The sequence below is a fragment of the Rhinoderma darwinii genome, chromosome 2 (genome assembly GCF_050947455.1).
Source record: "Rhinoderma darwinii isolate aRhiDar2 chromosome 2, aRhiDar2.hap1, whole genome shotgun sequence".
NCBI classification, from domain to species: Eukaryota; Metazoa; Chordata; class Amphibia; order Anura; family Rhinodermatidae; genus Rhinoderma; species Rhinoderma darwinii.
This window is the reverse complement of record NC_134688.1, coordinates 105,966,947-105,988,177: the sequence shown is the minus strand read 5'-3', so window position 1 is coordinate 105,988,177 and position 21,231 is coordinate 105,966,947. Positions and strand designations below refer to the sequence as shown.

The 21,231-nt window shown below is 39.9% G+C and overlaps 1 protein-coding gene across 1 annotated transcript in view; it reads right to left on the bottom strand.

Annotated features, from left to right (window-relative positions):
• The window catches only part of STAT6 (signal transducer and activator of transcription 6), a 232,456-nt gene that overhangs the window by 73,567 nt on the left and 137,658 nt on the right, over positions 1–21,231 (bottom strand). The window contains exons 5-9 of the mRNA XM_075852010.1: positions 6,679–6,834; positions 6,445–6,593; positions 5,621–5,752; positions 5,243–5,437; positions 3,574–3,661 (exon numbers count right to left, since the gene is read on the bottom strand). Coding sequence (XP_075708125.1) covers positions 3,574–3,661; positions 5,243–5,437; positions 5,621–5,752; positions 6,445–6,593; positions 6,679–6,834 — 720 coding nt within the window. The remainder of the gene's footprint in view (positions 1–3,573; positions 3,662–5,242; positions 5,438–5,620; positions 5,753–6,444; positions 6,594–6,678; positions 6,835–21,231) is intronic.

Here is a 21,231-nt window from a genome sequence, read left to right as displayed (position 1 = left end):
CAAATACATATTCCTATAAAAACAGAGTTTCTTCAGACATGGTGCCACTCCTTTAAACAAGTGAATGGGGCTCAGCTGAAAAACCAGACAAAAGACCAGTTATTTTGTCAGTCCCTTTGCTCCAATGATTGATACGGATCCCAGTGCTTCAACTTCCATTGATGGCATATCATAGGGAGAAAGATGAATAACATATTTTTAATGGAACCCTAAGACCGAGTTTACACTGAGTTTTTTTACGAAAACCGTGTCGGAATCAGCACCAAAAAAAGTCAAAAATGTCATTGGGAGGTGGAGGCGTTTTTGTTTTTTTTCCGCTGCATGCTCTTTTTTTTTGCTGCGGTTCTGCCTCTGACCTTCCATTGAAATCAATGGGAGGCAAAGAAAGCCTTTTTCACTGCGTTATTTCCCTGCTGTGCTCAATGGCCGCGGGCGAAAAATGCTGCGGAAGGCACCACAAAAAACACGTCAAGAAAATGTAGGCCGGTCAAAATCTGGCTTAAAATTCTTTGTGAACAGGGCCTTAAAGAAATGATCTAGGATTGGCCACAAACAGATTTCTAAAACTGCACACAGCACTATTAATTTTCAGCAGGCTGGGAAAATCACTAAATAACAATTTACTAAAAGTGAATCTCAAATTTATATAAGTAGTAAAATGGATCTACTAGGGTCATGTACCATACCAGAGCTATTAATTTGACTTTGACCGCTGAAATGCAAGTTTCTAAGTTGCTCTGTACACTTGAGGTCCTTCTCAGAAGCTATTGGCTGAAACTATACCTCAGACCTTCTGCTCTGCAGCTATTGGCTGAAACTGTACCTCAGACCTTCTGATCTGCAGCTATTGGCTGAAACTGTACCTCAGACCTACTGCTCCGCAGCGATTGGCTGAAACTGTACCTCACAGATCTTTAGCTCTGCAGCTATTGGCTGAAAATTTACCTCAGAGCCTCTGCTCTGGAGCTGTTGGCTGAAACTGTACCTCACAGACCTTCTGCTCTGCAGCTATTGGCTGAAATTGTACCTTACAGAATTCCTGCTCTGCCTGCCCCCAATAATACTGGTATGACAGAGCTCTCTGCTCCATTTTAGCTTTTTAATTTTGCATTTGAACCAGAGAGCAGAGAGATCTCCATACACCGTGTTCCAAATTATTATGCACATTGGATTTAAGTGTCATAAACATTGAATTATTAGTTTTTCAATTAAACTCATGGATGGTATTGTGTCTTAGGGCTCTTTGGATCATTGTAATCAATCTCAGACACCTGTGATAATTAGTTTTCCAGGTGTGCCCAATCAAAGGAAAACTACTTAAGAAGGACGTTCCACATTATTAAGTAGGCCACAGGTTTCAAGCAATATGGGAAAGAAAAAGGATCTCTCTGCTGCCGAAAAGCGTGCAATACCTTGGACAAGGTATGAAAAACATTGGATATTTCAAGAAAACGTAAGCGTGATCATCGTAGTGTGAAAAGATTTGTGGCTGATTCAGAGCACAGACGGGTTCGTTCAGATAAAGGCATAATGAGGAAGTCTTCTGCCAGACAAATTAATAGGATTAGGAGTGCAGCTGCTAAAATGCCATTGCAAAGCAGCAAACAGGTATTTGAAGCCGCTGGTGCCTCTGGAGTCCCCCAAACCTCAAGGTGTAGGATCCTCCAGAGGTTTGCAAGTGTGCATAAAGCTATTATTCGGCCACCCCTAAACAATGCTCACAAGCAGAAATGGTTGCAGTGGGCTCAGAAATACATAAAGACTAATTTTCAAACTGTGTTGTTTACTGATGAGTGCCGTGCAACCCTGGATGGTCCAGATGGAGTGGTGGATGGTTGGTGAATGGCCACCATGTCCCAACAAGGCTGTGACGTCAGTAAGGAGGTGGCGGAGTCATGTTTTGGGCTGGAATCATGGGGAGAGAGAGCTGGTAGGCCCCTCTAGGGTCCCTGACGGTGTGAAAATGACCTCTGCAAAGTACGTAAAGTTTATGACTGACCACTTTCTTCCGTGGTACAAAAATAAGAACTGTGCCTTCCGTAGCAAAATTATCTTCATGCATGACAATGCACCATCTCATGCTGCAAAGAATACCTCTGTGTCATTGGCTGCTATGGGCATAAAAGAAGAGAAACTCATGGTGTGGCCCCCATGTTCCCCTGACCTCAACCCTATTGAGAACCTTTGGAGCATCCTCAAGCAAAATATCTATGAAGGTGGGAGGCAGTTCACATCAAAACAGAAGCTCTAGGAGGCTATTCTGACATCCTGCAAAGATATTCAAGCAGAAACTGTCCAAATACTCACAAATTCAATGGATGCAAGAATTGTGAAGGTGATATCAAAGAAGGGGTCCTATGTTAACATGTAACTTGGCCTGTTCAGTTTTTTTTGATTGAAAGAGCTTTTTATTTCTGTAAATATGATCTCCTGATGCTGCAAATTCAACAAATTACCATTTTAGTTCTCTTTACAACCTTTAAAATGTTTTGATCTCTGTTGTGCATAATAATGTGAAACAGTGCATTTTGAGTTTTTTACTTCTAAAAAAAATCTGTTATCATTAGGAGATTTGTTCAATAAAATTTGCATTATACTCCAACGGTTGATGGCTTGGAGATTATACTGACAGTCATTTGCATCGACTATTTAGGAAAATCAGCGAAAAATAACATTTGCATAATAATTTTGAACGCGGTGTAATTCCAGTATTATGCACAGAGTGCATGTAGGGGATGGGAACAAGCAGGGAATCTGTAAAGACCAGCTTTAGCCAATAGCTGCAGTCCAAGAAGACTGTGTGCTGAAGTTTCAACCAATAGCTGCTGACCACTGAGTGATGTCAGTGATGTTCTTTTGGCAACTTCTTCTGTACAGCCCAGTAACATGCAGCCTTTACGTCATTTTCTGATTTGTTAAGTACCTACAGTATAGGGGCAGATTTGTGATGCATCCTGTATGATAAATTTGCTAGACATGTTAGACACTTGTAATATCCGTGGCTGCGGGCTGTCAGCTCCAATCCCCTCCTGATAGCCACAGCCACGTGTCGGCAAGCGCTGGCCCCAGCCTCCTCATCAGCATTAGCGAAACGCGCATCGGGTCTAGCAGCAGACCCCCGGTCATGGTCTCCCGACTATTCCCGTATTTGGCAGGTGTAGGTATATTGTTGCTCAAATGTGATAGCTTTATTGTCTTTTTCCTATTTACCTCTATATACCAATCTGTTAAAAAAAATGTCATTCCTATTACCTTTTTAAATATTTACTATCTATGCAGTCCAGCATTTTTGGAGGATCCTTTGACCGGATTACTATCTGGTTGATCCGCTGCGTTAATGTTCTGATTCCATCTTTCATCTTGCGAGGGTTATACGTTTTTATTGTGTTTAATGGTGTTTGTTTGTATGTGTTCGTTTGACTACAATAAAGGACTTTTTGTATTTTTTTCAATTATATGGGTGTGACCGTTTCTTCTTTTTTGGTTTGATCTATCAGTCACTTGGACCATTGGTATATTTGTAGTTATTGCTCGGTTGGCTAAAAGGTAAAATCAAACTTGTTTGATCCGTACCATGTTCTTAAAAAGTGCTCCACAGGTCCGCGTGGCTTGGGTAAATTCAAACACAGATCTTCCATTTTCTATTTCACCAGCACCATCACTGGAATTAGAGAGACAGAATCAATTTAATAATGTAAGAAATTGTAACAACATAAATGGATTGGACCACTCTCTACTAGTTACATAATTTGTACCCCAGCTCTACGAGCCTAATGTTCAAGACATCCAATAATGGAACAGATAATGTCCTACATGGTTAGTGCCTGGAAAGGCAAGCTCAGGACATCCTGATAATATACTGGTTATGTCCCACTGACACCTATTATATGTTGTCACTGGCGTCTCCCCTATGTGGTGATCATGAACCTGGGTATGTACCTTTATCTATCCATCTAGACATTTGTTTGTCATCTTTCTGGATCTAGGTTGCATCTGTTTGCTTTAGAGTCCGGATTACTTGTTGCTCATGCCCTGCATACATGCTACACTTTCATACCAATTAATGGTGTTCCATATATAGGAAGCACCTTATATTGCACACAAGCACTTTATATATGCACTGATTCATGACTGCATGCTAGGTGCAGTGAGCACATCATTTATATATATGTATTTACCTCATATGTCTTTAATACATTTATTCATACCTTGTTAGTATTACAAATATATCCTGCATAAGTGGACGCCTTTTTAACATTGCATGACTCAATTTTTAATTGTATTTGTATCTGTCTGTTAATAAAAATGAATTTCTATTACTTATTACGTCTGGGTTAATATTTGACCACTTCCTCTATAGGTTTCTTCGTATGTTTTTGGTCAAAGTACCAAGCTATACTTGGTTTATATATGGCTATCCTTTAAATGGTATCCAACTGTTACCTAAATCTACGTATTTGATACTATATACTTTTATAGATATATCTATTTCCATTATTGAAATAGCGCATTAGTACTGCATGTGTACATATTGGTGATATATGTTGTCACTGTGTAGATTAGGTTAAGGCTAAGAACACTTTTTTTTTTTTTTTTAAATCAAAATGTGTATCAGTGTGTTTAGTGCAACTTTCTAATTACTTTTTATTAAAAACTATATAAATGTGGTATCTCCGTAATTGTATATATTTGTATTCCTCATGAATTAGCAATTCTGGGGCACCTTTTCTTATAACGCCGTTCCTCTGTTATTCCTCAGAGAAATGTACAAATAAATTGACAGATGGGTGTTATTAGTTGGGGGGTGTCCCTAGACAAACTGACCCAATCAACACTGACCGTGAGACTGTGTAGGGACACGCCCCTTTCACAAAGGAAATGGTAACACCCAGTGATCAATTTATAAAAAAATTTTTTATTTTTTTAGATTCTTGCAGAAAAGTAATAAAATTGTCTGTGAGGAATAATATGTATAATGGAATTTTAATTGTGCCATTGTGTGCGTCTGGTCCACTAACAAGAGCATACACATACATGTTCACTGTTTTATCACATTCTTCTAGAGGAATCTTATCATTCCTGTTAGCATAAAAAAAATACCTTATTAATCCCTTATTCCTGATATGGCAATTCTTTCTATAATCTGGGCATCTGCATCAGAACTGACAAATATCATCCCCCATTTGCTTGCAAAAATATTTTTAGTTGGGGTCTGAAGAAGTGTATCCGTATTGGTACTTACTTTACTGGTTCACTAGAACTAGCAGATACCACAAACAGCTCTTGTGCCCTTTTCTCAGTGATAATAGATGCTCTTATCACAGGCATTTTGTTGACACCGGTAAGGATTCTGGAGCCCAACATGAAGTTGACACTGGATTGAAACTTGGTTTGTGTCTTAAGTACTTGAGGTGGCTGCTTGTCAACCAGAAATGAGCTATGGAAATGATTGGGAAATGGTCAGCACTGATATAAACTTCACATTATGCAAAATGTTACTATTAATAATAATAATAATAATAATAATAATAATAATAATAATAATTTAAAAAAACAACAACATATTTAATATTAAGACAATATTATAATGCAGATTAATGTACTGAGAAGCTAGCCATACCTCTTAATAAGTGCACCAAAACCAGTGTTTATTTGATTGAAAAATTCCTGGGGTACCAATCTTTGATCTGCCTCCTTGAGTTCTTGCATCTTAATATAAAGCTCATTGTATATGCCAAACATGAATCCCACCCTGGAAAAAGACAAATGTATGAAACATATAAATAACTGGGCACCAGTGTCTACTGCCATCCCTAATGCTATGTCACTGATGATAGTTATGGAGTGCAGTCTGCGGGGCTATTCTTGCTAGAGATCCCCAACGTATATGTTGGGATTCTTTCTAAAAGGGATCTGTCATAGCGGGTATGTTTCCATTCTAGTGTGAAAAGGGGTCTAATCTTTTTGGGGTTTTTTCAGGTCTTTTGGATCTGTCCATTCATTTTTTTTACCCTCTCAGATCCAGAAAGAATATAATTATTTGCAACCATCTCAAGAAGCCAATATAAGGTCATAGAGATTTAAACTTTAATCTGCTATAGCTATAGACAGAGACCTTGACAAGATTTAGAACCAAAAGATTTTTTAGACAATCATCTAAATATCAGGTTCCACCATTTGACATGCAGGAAAGATGAGTGGCTGCCCAATCGTCCCCATCTTGGAAAACAACCAATAGAATTTGACAGGAAAACAAGTCCCCTACATCAGATGCAAGTGTCTATTCATTGCTGGTGGACCTTCTACCCCCATCAGAATTCTAAGCATGGGTAAGTATAAATGGAAGAGAACCAAGCACTTAATTAGATGTATTTGATCTCTCACTTCTTGGTATATATTTTACTTGTCTGTTTGTCTATTTTAAGTTATAAATTTACTGCTCACCTGTCCTGCAATGGAAGCAAATTCTCCTCAAAGGGAGCACCATTGCCAGCCATTTGCTGTTGCCTCTTCCAGATATTGATTCTTTTAACTGTTTGTTCCTGAAGAGCTGTCAAGTAGGTTAATGATTCCTCCACCAGAATGATAAATTTCTGCAAAGGATAGAGTTTAAATAACATTATTAAATGAATATGATTAAGAAAAGAAATTTCCTATGCCGCACTTCTCAGAAATTACCTTCTGAAGACTTGACAAATCCTGTACTTGAGTATGGAAATGGACATTTTTCACTGCAAGCTTCAGCTGCTCCAGTTTGTGTTGCACCCTCTTACTCCGGAAATTAAACATCATTTCCTCCTGTCTTGACTGAAAGGCCATATTGAAACGTGGATACTAGAGGGTAGAAAAAGACTATATGCATGTGAACTGTTTATGTGTTTGTGAAAAAAAGCTTAAAGCCCCATAAATCTGTTAAAATGGGCTGAATATGTAATAAAATATTAAAATTTTCAATACCTTTCTGCTCTCGTGCTGACGTATCTGTAGTCCACTAATGTTTTTTGTTACCCGGCTGCTACAATTGTGTATCATCTTGACACAACTGTGGAAGCTACTCACTCGCCGCAGGTGAGACATGTCACTGATGTCACCACTGTGGCCAGTGATTGGCTGAGGCGATCAAGGGTGTAAAGAACATATAATAAAGATTGGCGGGGGATCAGGGAAGCGTCATCATGAGACTAGCGGGGATTGGAATAGTGAGTACACTTACAGATGTGTCCTTCCTTACCTTTCCTCTAATCTCAACATATCCTGCGATGTGTGGCGCAAGATGATCAGCTTTGAAAAAGTTATTTGTGATACTCGTGATGTGAATTGCAGCCCGTCAAGCATTTTACTAGCATGTTGAGATATTGTATTGAATTGGCTTTATGAGAAATTGAAGTCCTTAACCAGATTTTAGCATAGGTAAGGCTGGACACATCAGTACTTTTGTAATTTTTTTAAAATATTTAGCCACATTTTTATGCGTATGTAGCCATTTAAAGGCGAACACTGTACTTAAGGAACTTATATGTTGTCTGCATAGTTGGGTTAAAGTAATCTAACTAGAGGTTGTTTTAATCTTGCAAGTCTTGCCATGTAATGTTTTATATTTCTGGTTTCTGGCCAGAGTACTTTGGCACTAAGGTTTTAAATAATATCCAGACACAAATGCTTACTTTAACTAGAGAAAACACAGACTGTGCTTACTCTCATTAATTGATAGACATAGAGTTAATGTTTATACTGTAACTGTTACATCTCTTAAACTAGCCATACATTCCAGACCGATGTTTTCTGAATGACTTGTCTTTAAGGGTATGTTCAGACGACTTATTTACGGACGTAATTCGGGCGTTTTACGCCTCGATTTACGTCCGAAAATGCGGCTCGATAGCGTCGGCAAACATCTGCCCATTGAAAGCAATGGGTTTTACGTTGGTCTGTTCCCACGAGGCGTAAATTTACGCGTCGCTGTCAAAAGACGGCGCGTAAATAGACGTGTAACTTCTTCAGACGTAAATGGAGCCGTTTTCCATTGACTCCATGGAAAAACAGCTCCAATTATGTCCATAATGGACGCATCGAAAAAGCGCCTCAACATGTCATGACGGCTGAAATTACGGAGCTGTTTTCTCCTGAAAACAGCCCGTAATTTCAGCCGTTACGGACGCTGCCGTGTGAACATACCCTTATAGTCTTTGAACATTGTGCTTTGGACAACAACGCCATACTGTAAGTCAATCTATGCCCTGGTCTGGGCTTCTATTAGAGGGACTGAGATCTGTAATTTGGCATGAATGACTTTCCAAGACTGCACTTGACAAAGTCCGGAAAAATCAAATAAGGCAGATCAACTTTTCCACTGATATCCGTCTATGGTCGGCATCTGTCAAGCGAATTCCTATCACGAAAAGGCGCCAATAGCCAGCACAAAATGGTCTAAACTGGCCTTATCAAACATCCAAAATCTCTAGTGTATGGAAAGCTTTATGGTCAGGGATGGCCTTATGTTGGTTGGTGCCCTGTAAGGTATGTTTCATTGGTACTGCCATACAAGGAATAAATAACTATACCATAGTGTGCCTAAATATCAGAATCATATAAGATGGTGCCCAAAGAACAGTGACATAAGTTGGCTAAATAATATTCATACAGTTGTCTAAGCAACAATCCCTTACAGTGCCTCCCCGACCATGCACTGCATAAATAATATACTGTGAAAAGCAGCAGTGCCACACAATGCCTTAATAACCACCACACAGTGCTCAAATAATACCAACAAACAGTGACAGAAGAAGTCACACACCACCTAGGACGCCTATGCCTGGCAGGCACCAACTAAACACATATAAATCTTGAACACTACTCTTTATATCTTTTTCATATCACACATATAGTTTCAATAAAGTATCCATAACACTTCCTTTTGTCTGTAGGAATACATAGAAACGTATATGTATTCCAAAATTCCCTATAATTTTATTTTTAAAGTATAAATGTGGGTCAAATCAGGCCCCCTCCTGATCTACCATACCGTGACTCAAAACACCCAATTCCAGTGTTATATATACCATAGAAGTGGGCCACGCCATTGTTTGAGACCTGTGGTGGTAGTGGTGCTTCCCCTGACACTATTATAGTGACTGCCTGCAGCCGCCACTCGCTCACTGTATATAGATTTGTGCAGCTCTCACTCAGCACAGATTGTGGACTTAAAAATAGATGGTTGAGTTGACCCTTTGGCACTGCAGAAATTTGTAGTTTTTTCATTTTTTCTTACCGCATTACAAAAGTGATAACTTTTTTATTTTTCTGTCGACAAAGCCGTATAAGGGCTTTTTTTTTGCGGGACGAGTTGTAGTTTTTAATGACACTATGTAATGTACCATATAATGTGCTGGGAAATGTAAAAAAAAAATCCCTTGAGGTGGATTGGGAAAAAAACAGCAATTCCTTCATTGTTTTCTAAGTTTTATTCTTCGGGTCTAAACAATTACGGCGATACTAAATTTATATATATTTTTTTAATGTTTTACCACTTTTACAAAGAAAAAACTATTTGTTATGTGTTGCCATTTGGGGTACAAGCGATTTATTGATAACTTTTTATTCCATTTTTCTTTTGGGAAGTAATTTAACCCCTTCCCGCTCCTTGACGTACTATTACGTCATGGCAGCTGTATCGTTCGCGCTCCATGCCGTAATAGTACGTCTCGGGAGTAACGGCCGTTTCGGCCGTCCTCCCGACACATACAGGAGCTGTGACGCTGCTGTCTTGTTCAGCAGCTGTCACAGCTCCTACAGCGGTGACCGATCGCTGTGTCCCCGCTGATTAACCCCTTAAAAGCCGCGTTCTATAGAGATCGCGGCTTTTTAGGGGTTAAGCTGCCATCGCCGGCCTGCTACGCGATAGTGGCCGGCGATGGTGACTATGGCAACTGGACACCAAACAATGGCGTCCGGCTATGCCATAGACGGAAGCCTAGTGGGTCCTGACAACGTCAGGACCCACTATGCTTGCTGTCAGTGAGTAGCTGACAGTTCTAATACACTGCACTACGCATGTAGTGCAGTGTATTAGAATAGCGATCAGGGCCTCCTGCCCTCAAGTCCCATAGTGGGACAAAGTAATAAAGTAAAAAAAAAGTTAAAAAAAGATGTGTAAAAATAAGAAAATAAAAGATTTAAAAGTAATAAAAGTAAAAATCCCCCTTTTTACCTTATCAGTCATTTATTATTAATAAAAATATATAAACAAACAAATAAACTATACATAATTGGTATCGCCGCGTCCGTAACGGCCTGAACTACAAAATTATTTCATTATTTATCCCGCACGGTGAACGCCGTAAAATAAAATAATAATAAACCGAACCACAATCACAATTCTTTGGTCACTTCACCTCCCAAAAAATGGAATAAAAAGAGATCAAAAAGTCGCATGTACCTAAAAATGGTACTGATCGAAACTACAGTTCGTTACGCAAAAAATAAGTCCTCGCACGGCTTTATTGATTAAAAGCTAAAAAAGTTCTGCCTCTTAGAATAAGGTAACACAAAAAGTGAATGATTGTTTACAAAACGTATTTTATTGTGCAAACGCCATAAGACATAAAAAAAACTATAAACATCTGGTATCGACGTAATCGTATCGCCCCGCAGAATAAAGTGAATATGTCATTTATAGCGCACGGTGAACGCTGTAAAAAAAAACGAAAAAAAAAACAATAGTACAATTCCTGTTTTTTAGTCACCACGCCAACTAAAAATAGAATAAAAACTGATCAAAAAGCCGCATGCACCCCAAGAAAACTGCAATGGATTCCTCAAGGGGTCTAGTTTCCAAATTGGGGTTACTTTTGGGGGGTTCCCAATGTTTTGGCACCACAAGACCTCTTCAAACCGGACATGGTGCCTAATAAAAAAAGAGGCCTCATAATCCGCTAGGTGCTCCTTTGCTTCTGAGGCCGATGCTTCCGTCCATTACCGCCCGAGGGCCACATGTGGGATATTTCTCAAAACTGCAGAATCTGGGAAATACGTATTAATTTGCGTTTCACTGATAAATCCTTTTGTGTTATAAAAAAAATGGTATAAAGAGGATTTTCTGACAAAAAAAAAAAGTAAATTTCACCTCTACTTTGCTCTAAATTTTTGTGTAACACCTAAAGGGTTCATAAACTTTCTACATGCTGTTGTGAATACTTTGAGGGGTCTAGTTTCTAAAATGGGGTATTTGATAGGGGTTTCTAATATATGGGCCCCTCAAAGCAACTTCAGAACTGAACTGGAACCTAAAAAAATAAATAAATGAGGCAATACTTCGCTTCTCACATTATACTGATAATGAGCCGTGCCCACCCCGAGATGACCCCAGTTTTGACCGTTTGTATAAACGGAGACCCCTATTAGACCGTTCCAGTGCCCGGTTTTCCCAAGCATACACCCCCGAGAAGTGTGATTCTATTGATGAGTCCCTGGTACATTTTAAAGGGAGGGTTCAATTCCGCGAGTACCTGCCGGGTAAGAGGGCAAGGTATGGCGTGAAGATGTATAAGCTGTGAGAGTGCATCCGGGTATACCTACAGCTTTAGGATATATGAAGGAAAGGCCACCCCCAAACCAGACTGCATCCTAGACTACAATAGGTACATGGGAGGGATGGACTTGTAAGATCAAGCCCTGAAGCCCTACAGCGCCATGCGGTGTGGTATAAGAAGCTGGCCGGGCACATCATACAGATGGCATTGTACAATGCAGGTGATTATCAAGAACCTAATCTTTAGGGACCAAGAAGGGGTGGGCACCCAGTACTTCTGGAAGCGAGCCCACACGCATCGTACCAGGGCAACACTTTCCAGGAGAAGTTCCCCAAACTGGCAAGAAGGGAAAAAGTCAAAAGAGGTGCAGAGTCTGCTATAAGAGGGGGATAAGGAAGGACACAATATATCAATGTGACACGTGTCCCGAATAACCAGAGCTCTGTATGAAAGTGTTTTAAAATTTATCATACATCCCTTGGTTTATAATTTACCCCAATTTTACTTACCCTGATGCACTCCACACAGCTTATCCCCCCTCGTCTTTCCCCTCTGGGCCCTGCTGTGTGTCCAGGCAGCTGATAACAGCCACATGTAGGGTATTGCCATACCCGGGAGAACCCACATTACAGTTTATGGGGTGTAGGTCTCCGGTCAAAATGCTCACTACATCTCTAGATGAATGCCTTAAGGGTGTAGTTTTTAAAACGGGGTCACTTCTTGCGGGTTTCAACTGTACTGGTACCTCAGGGGCTTCTGCATACATGACTTCGCACCAGAAAATCCCCAGTAGGCCAAATGGTGGTCCTTTCCTTCTGAGCCCTCCCATGGGCCCAAACGGCAGTTTATCACAACAAATGGGGTATTGCGGCACTCAGAACAAATTGCGCAACAGAATGGGGTATTTTGTTTCTTGTGAAAATAAGAAATTTTCAGCCAAAACTACATATTATTTGAAAAAAATAATTTTGTTTTCATTCCCAGCCCAATTCAAATAAGTTCTGTGAAAAAACTATGGGGTCAAAATGGTCACAACACCCATAAATGAATTCCTTGAGGGGTGTAGTTTCCAAAATGGGGTTATTTGTGATTGGTTTCTATTGCTTTGATAGCTCTGGGGCTCTGCAAATGCGACATGGCACCCGAAAACCAATCCAGCAAAATCTGTACTCCAAAGAACACACAGCGCTCCTTTCCTTCTGAGCCCTCCCATGGGCCCAAACGGCAGTTTATCACCACAAATGGGGTATTGCCGCACTCAGGACAAATTGGGCAACAAAATGGAGTATTTTATTTCTTGTGAAAATAAGAATTTTTGAGCTAAAATTACATATTATTGGAAAAAATATATATTTTTTTAATTCCCAGCCCAATTCAAATAAGTTCTGTGAAGAAACTATGGAGTCTAAATGGTCACATTACCCATAAATGAATTCCTTTAGGGGTGTAGTTTCCAAAATGGGGTCACATCTGGTGGGTTTCCATTGCTTTGATACCTCTGGGGCTCTGCAAATGCGACATGGCACCCGAAAACCAAACCAGCAAAATCTGTACTCCAAAGAACACACAGCGCTCCTTCCCTTCTGAGGCCTCCCATGGGCCCAAACGGCAGTTTATTGCCACAAATGGGGTATTGATGCACTCAGGAGAAATTGGGCAACAAAATTGAGTATTTTGTTCCCTGTGAAAATAAGAAATTTTGATCACAAATGACATTTTATTGGAAAAAATGAAATTTTTTTCATTTCAGAGCCCAATTCAAATACGTGCTGTGAAAAAACTGTGCGGTCAAAATGGTAACAACAACCCTAAATGAATTCCTTGAGGGGTATAGTTTCCAAAATGGGGTCACTATTGGGGGATTCCTACTGTTTTGACACCTCAACACCTCTTCAAACCTGGCATGCTGCCTAAAATATATTCTAATAAAAAAAGAGGACTCAAAATGCACTAGGTGCTTCCTTGCTTCTAGGGCTTGTGTTTTAGTCCACGAGAACAGTAGGGCCACATGTGGGACATTTCTAAAAACTGCAGAATCTGGACAATACATATTTAGTAGTGTTTCTCTGGTAAAACCTTCTGTGTTACAGAAAAAAAAATGAATAAAATTGAAATTCAGCAAGAAAAATGAAATTTGCAAATTTCACCTCCACTTTGCTTTAATTCCTGTGAAATGCCTGAAGGGTTAAAAAACTTTCTAACTGCTGTTTTGAATACTTTGAGGGGTCTAGTTTTTAAAATGGGGTGTTTTATCAGGGTTTCTAATACATAGGCCCCACAAAGCCACTTCAGAACTCAAGAGGTACCTTAAAAAAAAGGCTTTTGAAATTTTCTTAAAAATATGAGAAATTGCTGTTTATGTTCAAAGCCTTGTAACGTCCAAGAAAAATAAAAGAATGTTCAAAAAACGATGCCAATCTAAAGTAGACATATGGGAAATGTGAACTAGTAACTATTTTGGGTGGTATAACCGTCTGTTTTACAATCAGATGCATTTAAATTCTGAAAAATGCAATTTTTTCAAAATTTTCTCTACATTTTGCAATTTTTCACCAATAAACACTGAATATATCGACCAAATTTTACCACGAACATGAAGCCCAATGTGTCACGAGAAAACAATCTCAGAATCGCTTGGGTAGGTTTAAGCATTCCGACGTTATTACCACATAAAGTGAAATATGTCAGATTTGAAAAATGAGCTCTGAGCCTTAAGGCCAAAACTAGGCTGCGTCCTTAAGGGGTTAAGCAGAAGACAGCACTTCAGCAAAATTTGGAGTTTACGGACGTGGCAATTCCAATTAGGATAATACATTTTTTTTTATCACTTTAACCGCTTCGTGACCGCCCACTGTATATTCACGTCGGCATTTGCTGGGCTCTGTGCAGCGCCGACGTGAATTCACGGTGGGTGTTAAAAGCACGATCCGGGTGTCTCAGAGTAGCGCTGACACCCGGATCGCGCTGTTAACCCCTGCCTCTGGTCCCGGAGACATGACCGGGACCTAATTGGTTCAGGTCCCGGTCATGTGATCACAGGGAAAGCTTGTTGTAGTAACGAACTGGAAAGTTTGTTACTACAACAAACTGGAAAGTTTGTTGCTACAACAAACTTTCCCAGGGACCGATTCGATTGCGGGTGCTGCAGTCGGTTATAAGGCAGAACCGGGGGCAACACAACGGCCCCCGGGTCTGCCATGCACGGCAGCCTATGAGAACCACCCGGAGGCCGGTCCTCATAAGCTTCCTGTCAGTGTGACTCTCACCGTCACACTGACAGTTTATAATACGTTACACTACTAAGGTAGTGTAATGTATTATAGCAGCGATCAGTGCTGCAGGTATTCAAGTAAAACAAGTAAAAAGTAAAAAATAAAGTAATAAAAATGTTTTATAAAAGTGTAAAAACAAGTTATAAAAGTTACAAAAACAAAAAATGCTTTTTTTCCTAAAATAAGTCTTTTATTATAGGAAAAAAATGAAAATGTTAAAAAAAGTACACATATTTGGTATCACCAAATTCGTAACGACCCAAACTATAAAACTATAATATTATTTTTCCCGCACGGTGAACAGCGCAAAAAAAATAATTAAAAAATTATGTCAGAATCACAATTTTTTTGGTCATCAACCCTCCAAAAATATAGAATAAAAAGTGATCAAAAAGTTGCATGTACCCTAAAATAGTACCAATAAAAACGACAACCCGTCCCGCAAAAAACAAGCCCTTACACAGCTTTTTTGACTGAAAAATAAAAAAGTTATGGCTCTCAGAATATGGTGACACAAAAAATAAATAATTTTATCGAAAAGTGATTTTATTGCGCAAATGCCACAAAACATAAAAAAAAACTATATACATCTGGTATCGCCGTAATCGTATCGACCCGCAGAATAAATTAAAATGTCATTTATAGCGCACGGTGAAAAGTGTAAAAAAAAAAGACAAAAAACATTGTCAGAATTTGTTTTTTTGTCACTTTGCTTGCCAAAAAAATCTAATAAAAAGTGATAAAAAAAAAATCACATGTACCCTAAAATGGTACCAATGAAAACTACAGATTGTCCCGCAACAAATAAGTCCTCGCACGGCTCCGGTGAAGAAAAAAAAAAAGTTATGGCTCTCAGAATATAGCGACAGAAGTTGTGCAGTGTCCAAAAGCTGATAAGATCGGGCGCCATTTATCAGTGCGACATCGGCCACATATCTGCAGATTATTATTTATTTACTGCATTATTATACCCTCTTATTATGTGCTGATGTACTCTGCCCAATTTACACATACCCCCACATCATAAACTGAAATACCAGCAAAACCCCAAACAGAACAGTTACCAAGCAAACTCTGCGCTCCAAAAGCAAAATGGCGCTCCCTCCCTTCTGAGCCCCACAGCGTGCCCAAACACCAGCTTACGTCCACATACATGATATTTTATATCCGGGAGAACCCGCTCAACATTGTATGAGGTATTTGTCTTCAGTGGCACAAACTGGGCACAACATATTGTGCGTTATCAGTGGAAAATTGTAATTTTCACTTTGCACCATCCGCTGCGCATTAACGCCTTCGTGCACCACGACTTAATAGCATGTAGTGGTGCGGGGGGTTATATATGGAGCGGGCTCATGCGCTGCGCCCGCTCCATATTCTGCAGGTGTCCGCTGTGTATTACAGCTGACACCCGGGACTTATGGACAGGAACAGCGATCGCGCTGTTACAGGAGCCTGTAAAAATGATATTATACTGCAATACATTAGTACTGCAGTGTATTGTACCAGCGACCCAATGATCGCTCGTTCCAGTCCCCTAAAGGGACTTTTGGGAGGTTTCCAGTGTTTTGGTACCTCAGGGGATTTGCAAATGCGACATGACACCCGAAAACCATTCCAGCTAAATTTGAGCTCCAAAAGCCAAATATTGTTGCTTCCCTTCTGAGTCTTGCCGTGGGTCCAAACAGCAGTTTATTACCACATATGGCGTATTGCTGTAATCAGGACAAATTGCGTTACAAATTTTGGGGTGATTTTTCTCCTTTATTCATTGTAAAAATTAAACATTTCTATGTTTTTTCAGAAAAAGATTTTCATTTTCACGGCCTAATTCCACTAGATTCAGCAAAAAAACTGTGGGGTCAAAATGCTAACTATACCCCTAGAAACATTCCTTGAGGGGTGTAGTCTACAAAATGGGGTCACTTTTTGGGGGGGGGTTTCCACCGTTTTGCTCCCTCCAGGGCGTTGCAAACGCGACATGGCACTGAAAACCAATCCAGCAAAATCTGCGCTTCAAAATCCAAATGGCGCTCCCTCCCTTCTGAGCTCTGCCGTGGGTCCAAACAGCAGTTTAGTACCACATATGGGGTATTGCTGTAATCGGGAGAAGTTTTGGGGTGCTTTTTATTCTTTATTCCTTGCAAATATCTTTTTTTTAATATTTTTTCAGAAAAAAAGTAGATTTTCACTTTCACAGGCAAACTCCAATAAGTATAGCAGAAGACCTGTGGGGTCAAGATGCTAACTATACCCCTAGAAAAATTCCTTGAGGGGTGCAGTTTCCAAAACCATGTCACTTTTGGGGGATTTCCACTGTTTTGGCACTACAAGACCTCTTCAAACCCGACATGGTGCCTAAAATATATTCTAAAAAAAGGAGGCCACAAAATCCACTAGGTGCTCCTTTGCTTCTGAGGCCAGTATTTCAGTCCATTTTCACACTAGGGCCACATGTGGAATATTTCTAAAAAGTGCAGAATCTGGGCAATAAATATTGTGTTGCGTTTCTCTGGTAAAACCTTTTGTGTTACAGAATTTTTTTTTTTATTACAAATAATTGCAGCAAAAAAAAAATAATTTGTCAATTTCCCCTCTACATTGCTTTAATTCCTGTGAAACGCCTAAAGGGTTAAGAAACTTTCTGAATGCTGCTTTGAAAACTTTGAGGGGTGCAGTTTTTAATATGGGGTGATTTATGGGGTCTATCTAGTACATAAGGCCCTCAAAGCCGCTTTAGAACTGAACTGGTCCCTGTAAAAATCGCCTTTTGAAATTTTCTTGAAAATGTGAGAAATTGCTGGTAAAGTACTAAGCCTTGTAATGTCCTAGAAAAATAAAATAATGTTCAAACGATGCAAATATAAAGTAGACGTATGGAATATGTGAAATAGTAACTATTTTGTGTGGTATTACTATCTGTTTTACAAGCAGATACATTTAAAATTAGAAAAATAATAATTTTTGCAAATGTTCTCTAAATTTTGGTGTTTTTCACAAATAAGCAATGAATTTATTGACCTAATTTTTCCACTAATATAAAGTACAATATGTCACGAGAAAACAATCTCAGAATCGCTTGGGTAGGCAAAAGCATTCCGGAGTTATTACCACATAAATTAACATGTCAGATTTGAAAAAATGGGGCTGGTCCTGCAGGCCAAAATGAGCTCGGTCTTGAAAGGGTTAAGAGGAAAATGTAAAAAAATTTTTAGAACTTTTACGATTATTTTGTACATTCATAAAAACTTTATTTGACTCTCTTTTACCTTTTTTTTTTTTTGGTCCCCCTAGGGGATTTGAACAAGCGATCCATACACCGGTCTATGCGCTGGTACCATACATTGCAATACTTAGGATATGGTTAAAAGTACCATATACTGCATTACATATATTACATATTAAGCCCTGCTGCTGGCCTTAAAGAGGCTCTGTCACCAGATTTTGCAGCCCCTATCTGCTATTGCAGCAGATCGGCGCTGCAATGTAGATTACAGTAACGTTTTTATTTTTTAAAAACGAGCATTTTTGGCCAAGTTATGACCATTTTCGTATTTATGCAAATGAGGCTTGCAAAAGTACAACTGGGCGTGTTGAAAAGTAAAAGTACAACTGGGCGTGTATTATGTGCGTACATCGGGGCGTGTTTACTACTTTTACTAGCTGGGCGTTGTGTATAGAAGTGTCATCCACTTCTCTTCACAACGCCCAGCTTCTGGCAGTGCAGCACTGTGACGTCACTCACAGGTCCTGCATCGTGTCGGCACCAGAGGCTACAGATGATTCTGCAGCAGCATCGGCGTTTGCAGGTAAGTCGATGTAGCTACTTACCTGCAAATGCTGATGCTGCTGCAGAATCAAGTGTAGCCTCTGGTGCCGACACGATGCAGGACCTGTGAGTGACGTCACAGTGCTGCACTGCCAGAAGCTGGGCGTTGTGAAGAGAAGTGGATGACACTTCTATACACAACGCCCAGCTAGTAAAAGTAGTAAACACACCCCGATGTACGCACATAATACACGCCCAGTTGTACTTTTGCAAGCCTCATTTGCATAAATACGAAAATGGTCATAACTTGGCCAAAAATGCTCGTTTTTAAAAAATAAAAACGTTACTGTAATCTACATTGCAGCGCCTATCTGCTGCATTAGCAGATAGGGGCTGCAAAATCTGGTGACAGAGCCTCTTTAATAGGAGCAGAAAGTGGTAGACCTGGGGCCTTCAGTAGGCCCCCAGGCTGTCAGGACAACCATTGGCACACCGCGATCACATCGCGGAATGCCGATGGACTAATGGAGGGGGTTGACCTCCCTCTTCGAACAGCTTAGATGTCGGGGACGATTTTGACCGTGGCATCTAAGTAATGACATGTCCAGGATCGGAATTGCCTGCGATCCCGGCTGCTGCAGTGTCGATTAGAACATACAGTTGACACCAGCTGGTGTATAGAGTGGGCTCAACCTATGAGCCGCTCCATACTCCCCTTTGGCGGCTGTCACATACAGTTAAACAATCTTTAGAAGATTTGAAGAACATGCTCAATATTAAGAATCATCTCGTCATCTGTTTTATTAATAAAGTAATTGTATGATTTGTCAGAGGGATGATTTTAAAGTGGAAGGTTTTCTTCCTTCATTAAAAATTATTTTTTTAATATACCACTAACACATTAACAATTTTAATAGTAACTGCAGTAAATGGATTTGTGCCATAGTAATATAGTTTCTTGAATAATTTGAGTAGATAAAAAAAAAAGTGACCTGTAGATATAGCTCTTGGCAACAGATCTGTGTAGTCTGATGAAAGGCAAGAGGACCTCAAATTTGGTCTAAAACTGTGACCTAAAAAGCTCACTGATGAATATTGCGTTCTTTAGGTCTGTGGTGTGCAGGCATTGTAAAAGGCTGTGGTCTTCCAGTTGAAAAACTGTGTCTTCCTAGCAGCTTAAATCAAAGTGGGAAACATACTGTAGTATCTTTGTCATACACAATCATTTCAGTTATAAGCAGGGTACAAAATGTAAATGAATGAAGTATTGTTACTTTTATACTTTGTTTAAACAACGGCAGTGCATCAGTTGAGCTATGTTGGCAAGTGCAACTTATAAAACCATATATGTCCTCATATGGGACAAAGATTTAGTTTGGCACCATCCTCCACACACACATTAACATTTAACTTGATACGCTTGCAGTGGTTAGAGTAACTTGTTGGCACCCACACTGGTATCCAGTATCCAGCACAAATGCACTGCCAGACCTTACCTCACCAGCTATACCACTTATAAAACCCAAAACCAGCCCGTAGGAATGTTCAGCAGCATTTGCAGCAGTGTCAGATTTGGTTTACTTGACCCACCAGAGGAGGTTATTCTGAGAATCCGTAATCCAGCTATATAGCATGAACGCATATCTACTTTTATTTATTTTTTTAACCCTAAATACAACCTACAGTTTACATAACCCACTACTACTGCTGTGACTTTCCCTTCTTCTGGAACTTCCTACTACAATCCATTTCTCTCTTTATTTTACTCATTAAAACTTTTAAACCCTTACTGCCCATCAATATGCCCTCACAAAGGGGCCTCAGGCTAGGCTGCCGTGAACAGCACAGTAATCCTCGTGCTGTGTGGAGCGGGTGCTCAGCTGTCTAATGACAGCAAAGCTTATGCTTTACCAGCCGGGATCAGGGGTACCTCCAATTCCGCTCATTTAACCCATTAAATACCAATGTTAATAGCGGCTGCAGAATTTAACTGGTTTACAGAGGAAAGAGGCTCCCTCTGTAAGCCCATCGCGCCCTCACAATGAGATTGCAGGCTGCCGATGGGTTGCAATGGCAGCCGGACGCCTAACAATGGCCCCAGGGCTGCTATGTATGGAAGCCAGAGGCAGGGCCCACTAGGCTCTCTGTCAGTGTAAGCATTGCAATGTATTATAGAAACGATTAGATGATTGCAGGGTTAAGTAGCCTACTGAGAGTAAAAAATAAATTTGAAAAAAATTTAAAAAGGGTTTTATAAAATAATTGACAATTAAACCCCTCCCAAAAAAACACTTTTTTCCACTTACAAAGACCCTTTTTTTGGAAGAAAAAAAAATGATCGTAACGACCTGAACTATAAATCGATCACATTATTTATCCACTCCACAGTGAACGGCGTAAAAAAAAACGATGAAAAAACTACGCCAGAATTGCTGTTTTTTGTTCAAACCGGCTCCCAATAATTGAATAAAAAGCATTTAAAAAGTCGTTTGTATCCCAAAATGGTACCAATAAAAACTGCAACTCGTCCCACAAAATACACGCACTATGGCTGGATTCACACGAGCGTGTGCCTTTTCCGCACGCAAAAAACGCTGCGTTTTGCCTGCGCAAAAGGCACATGACAGCTCCGTGTGGCAGCATCATATGATGCGCGGCTGCG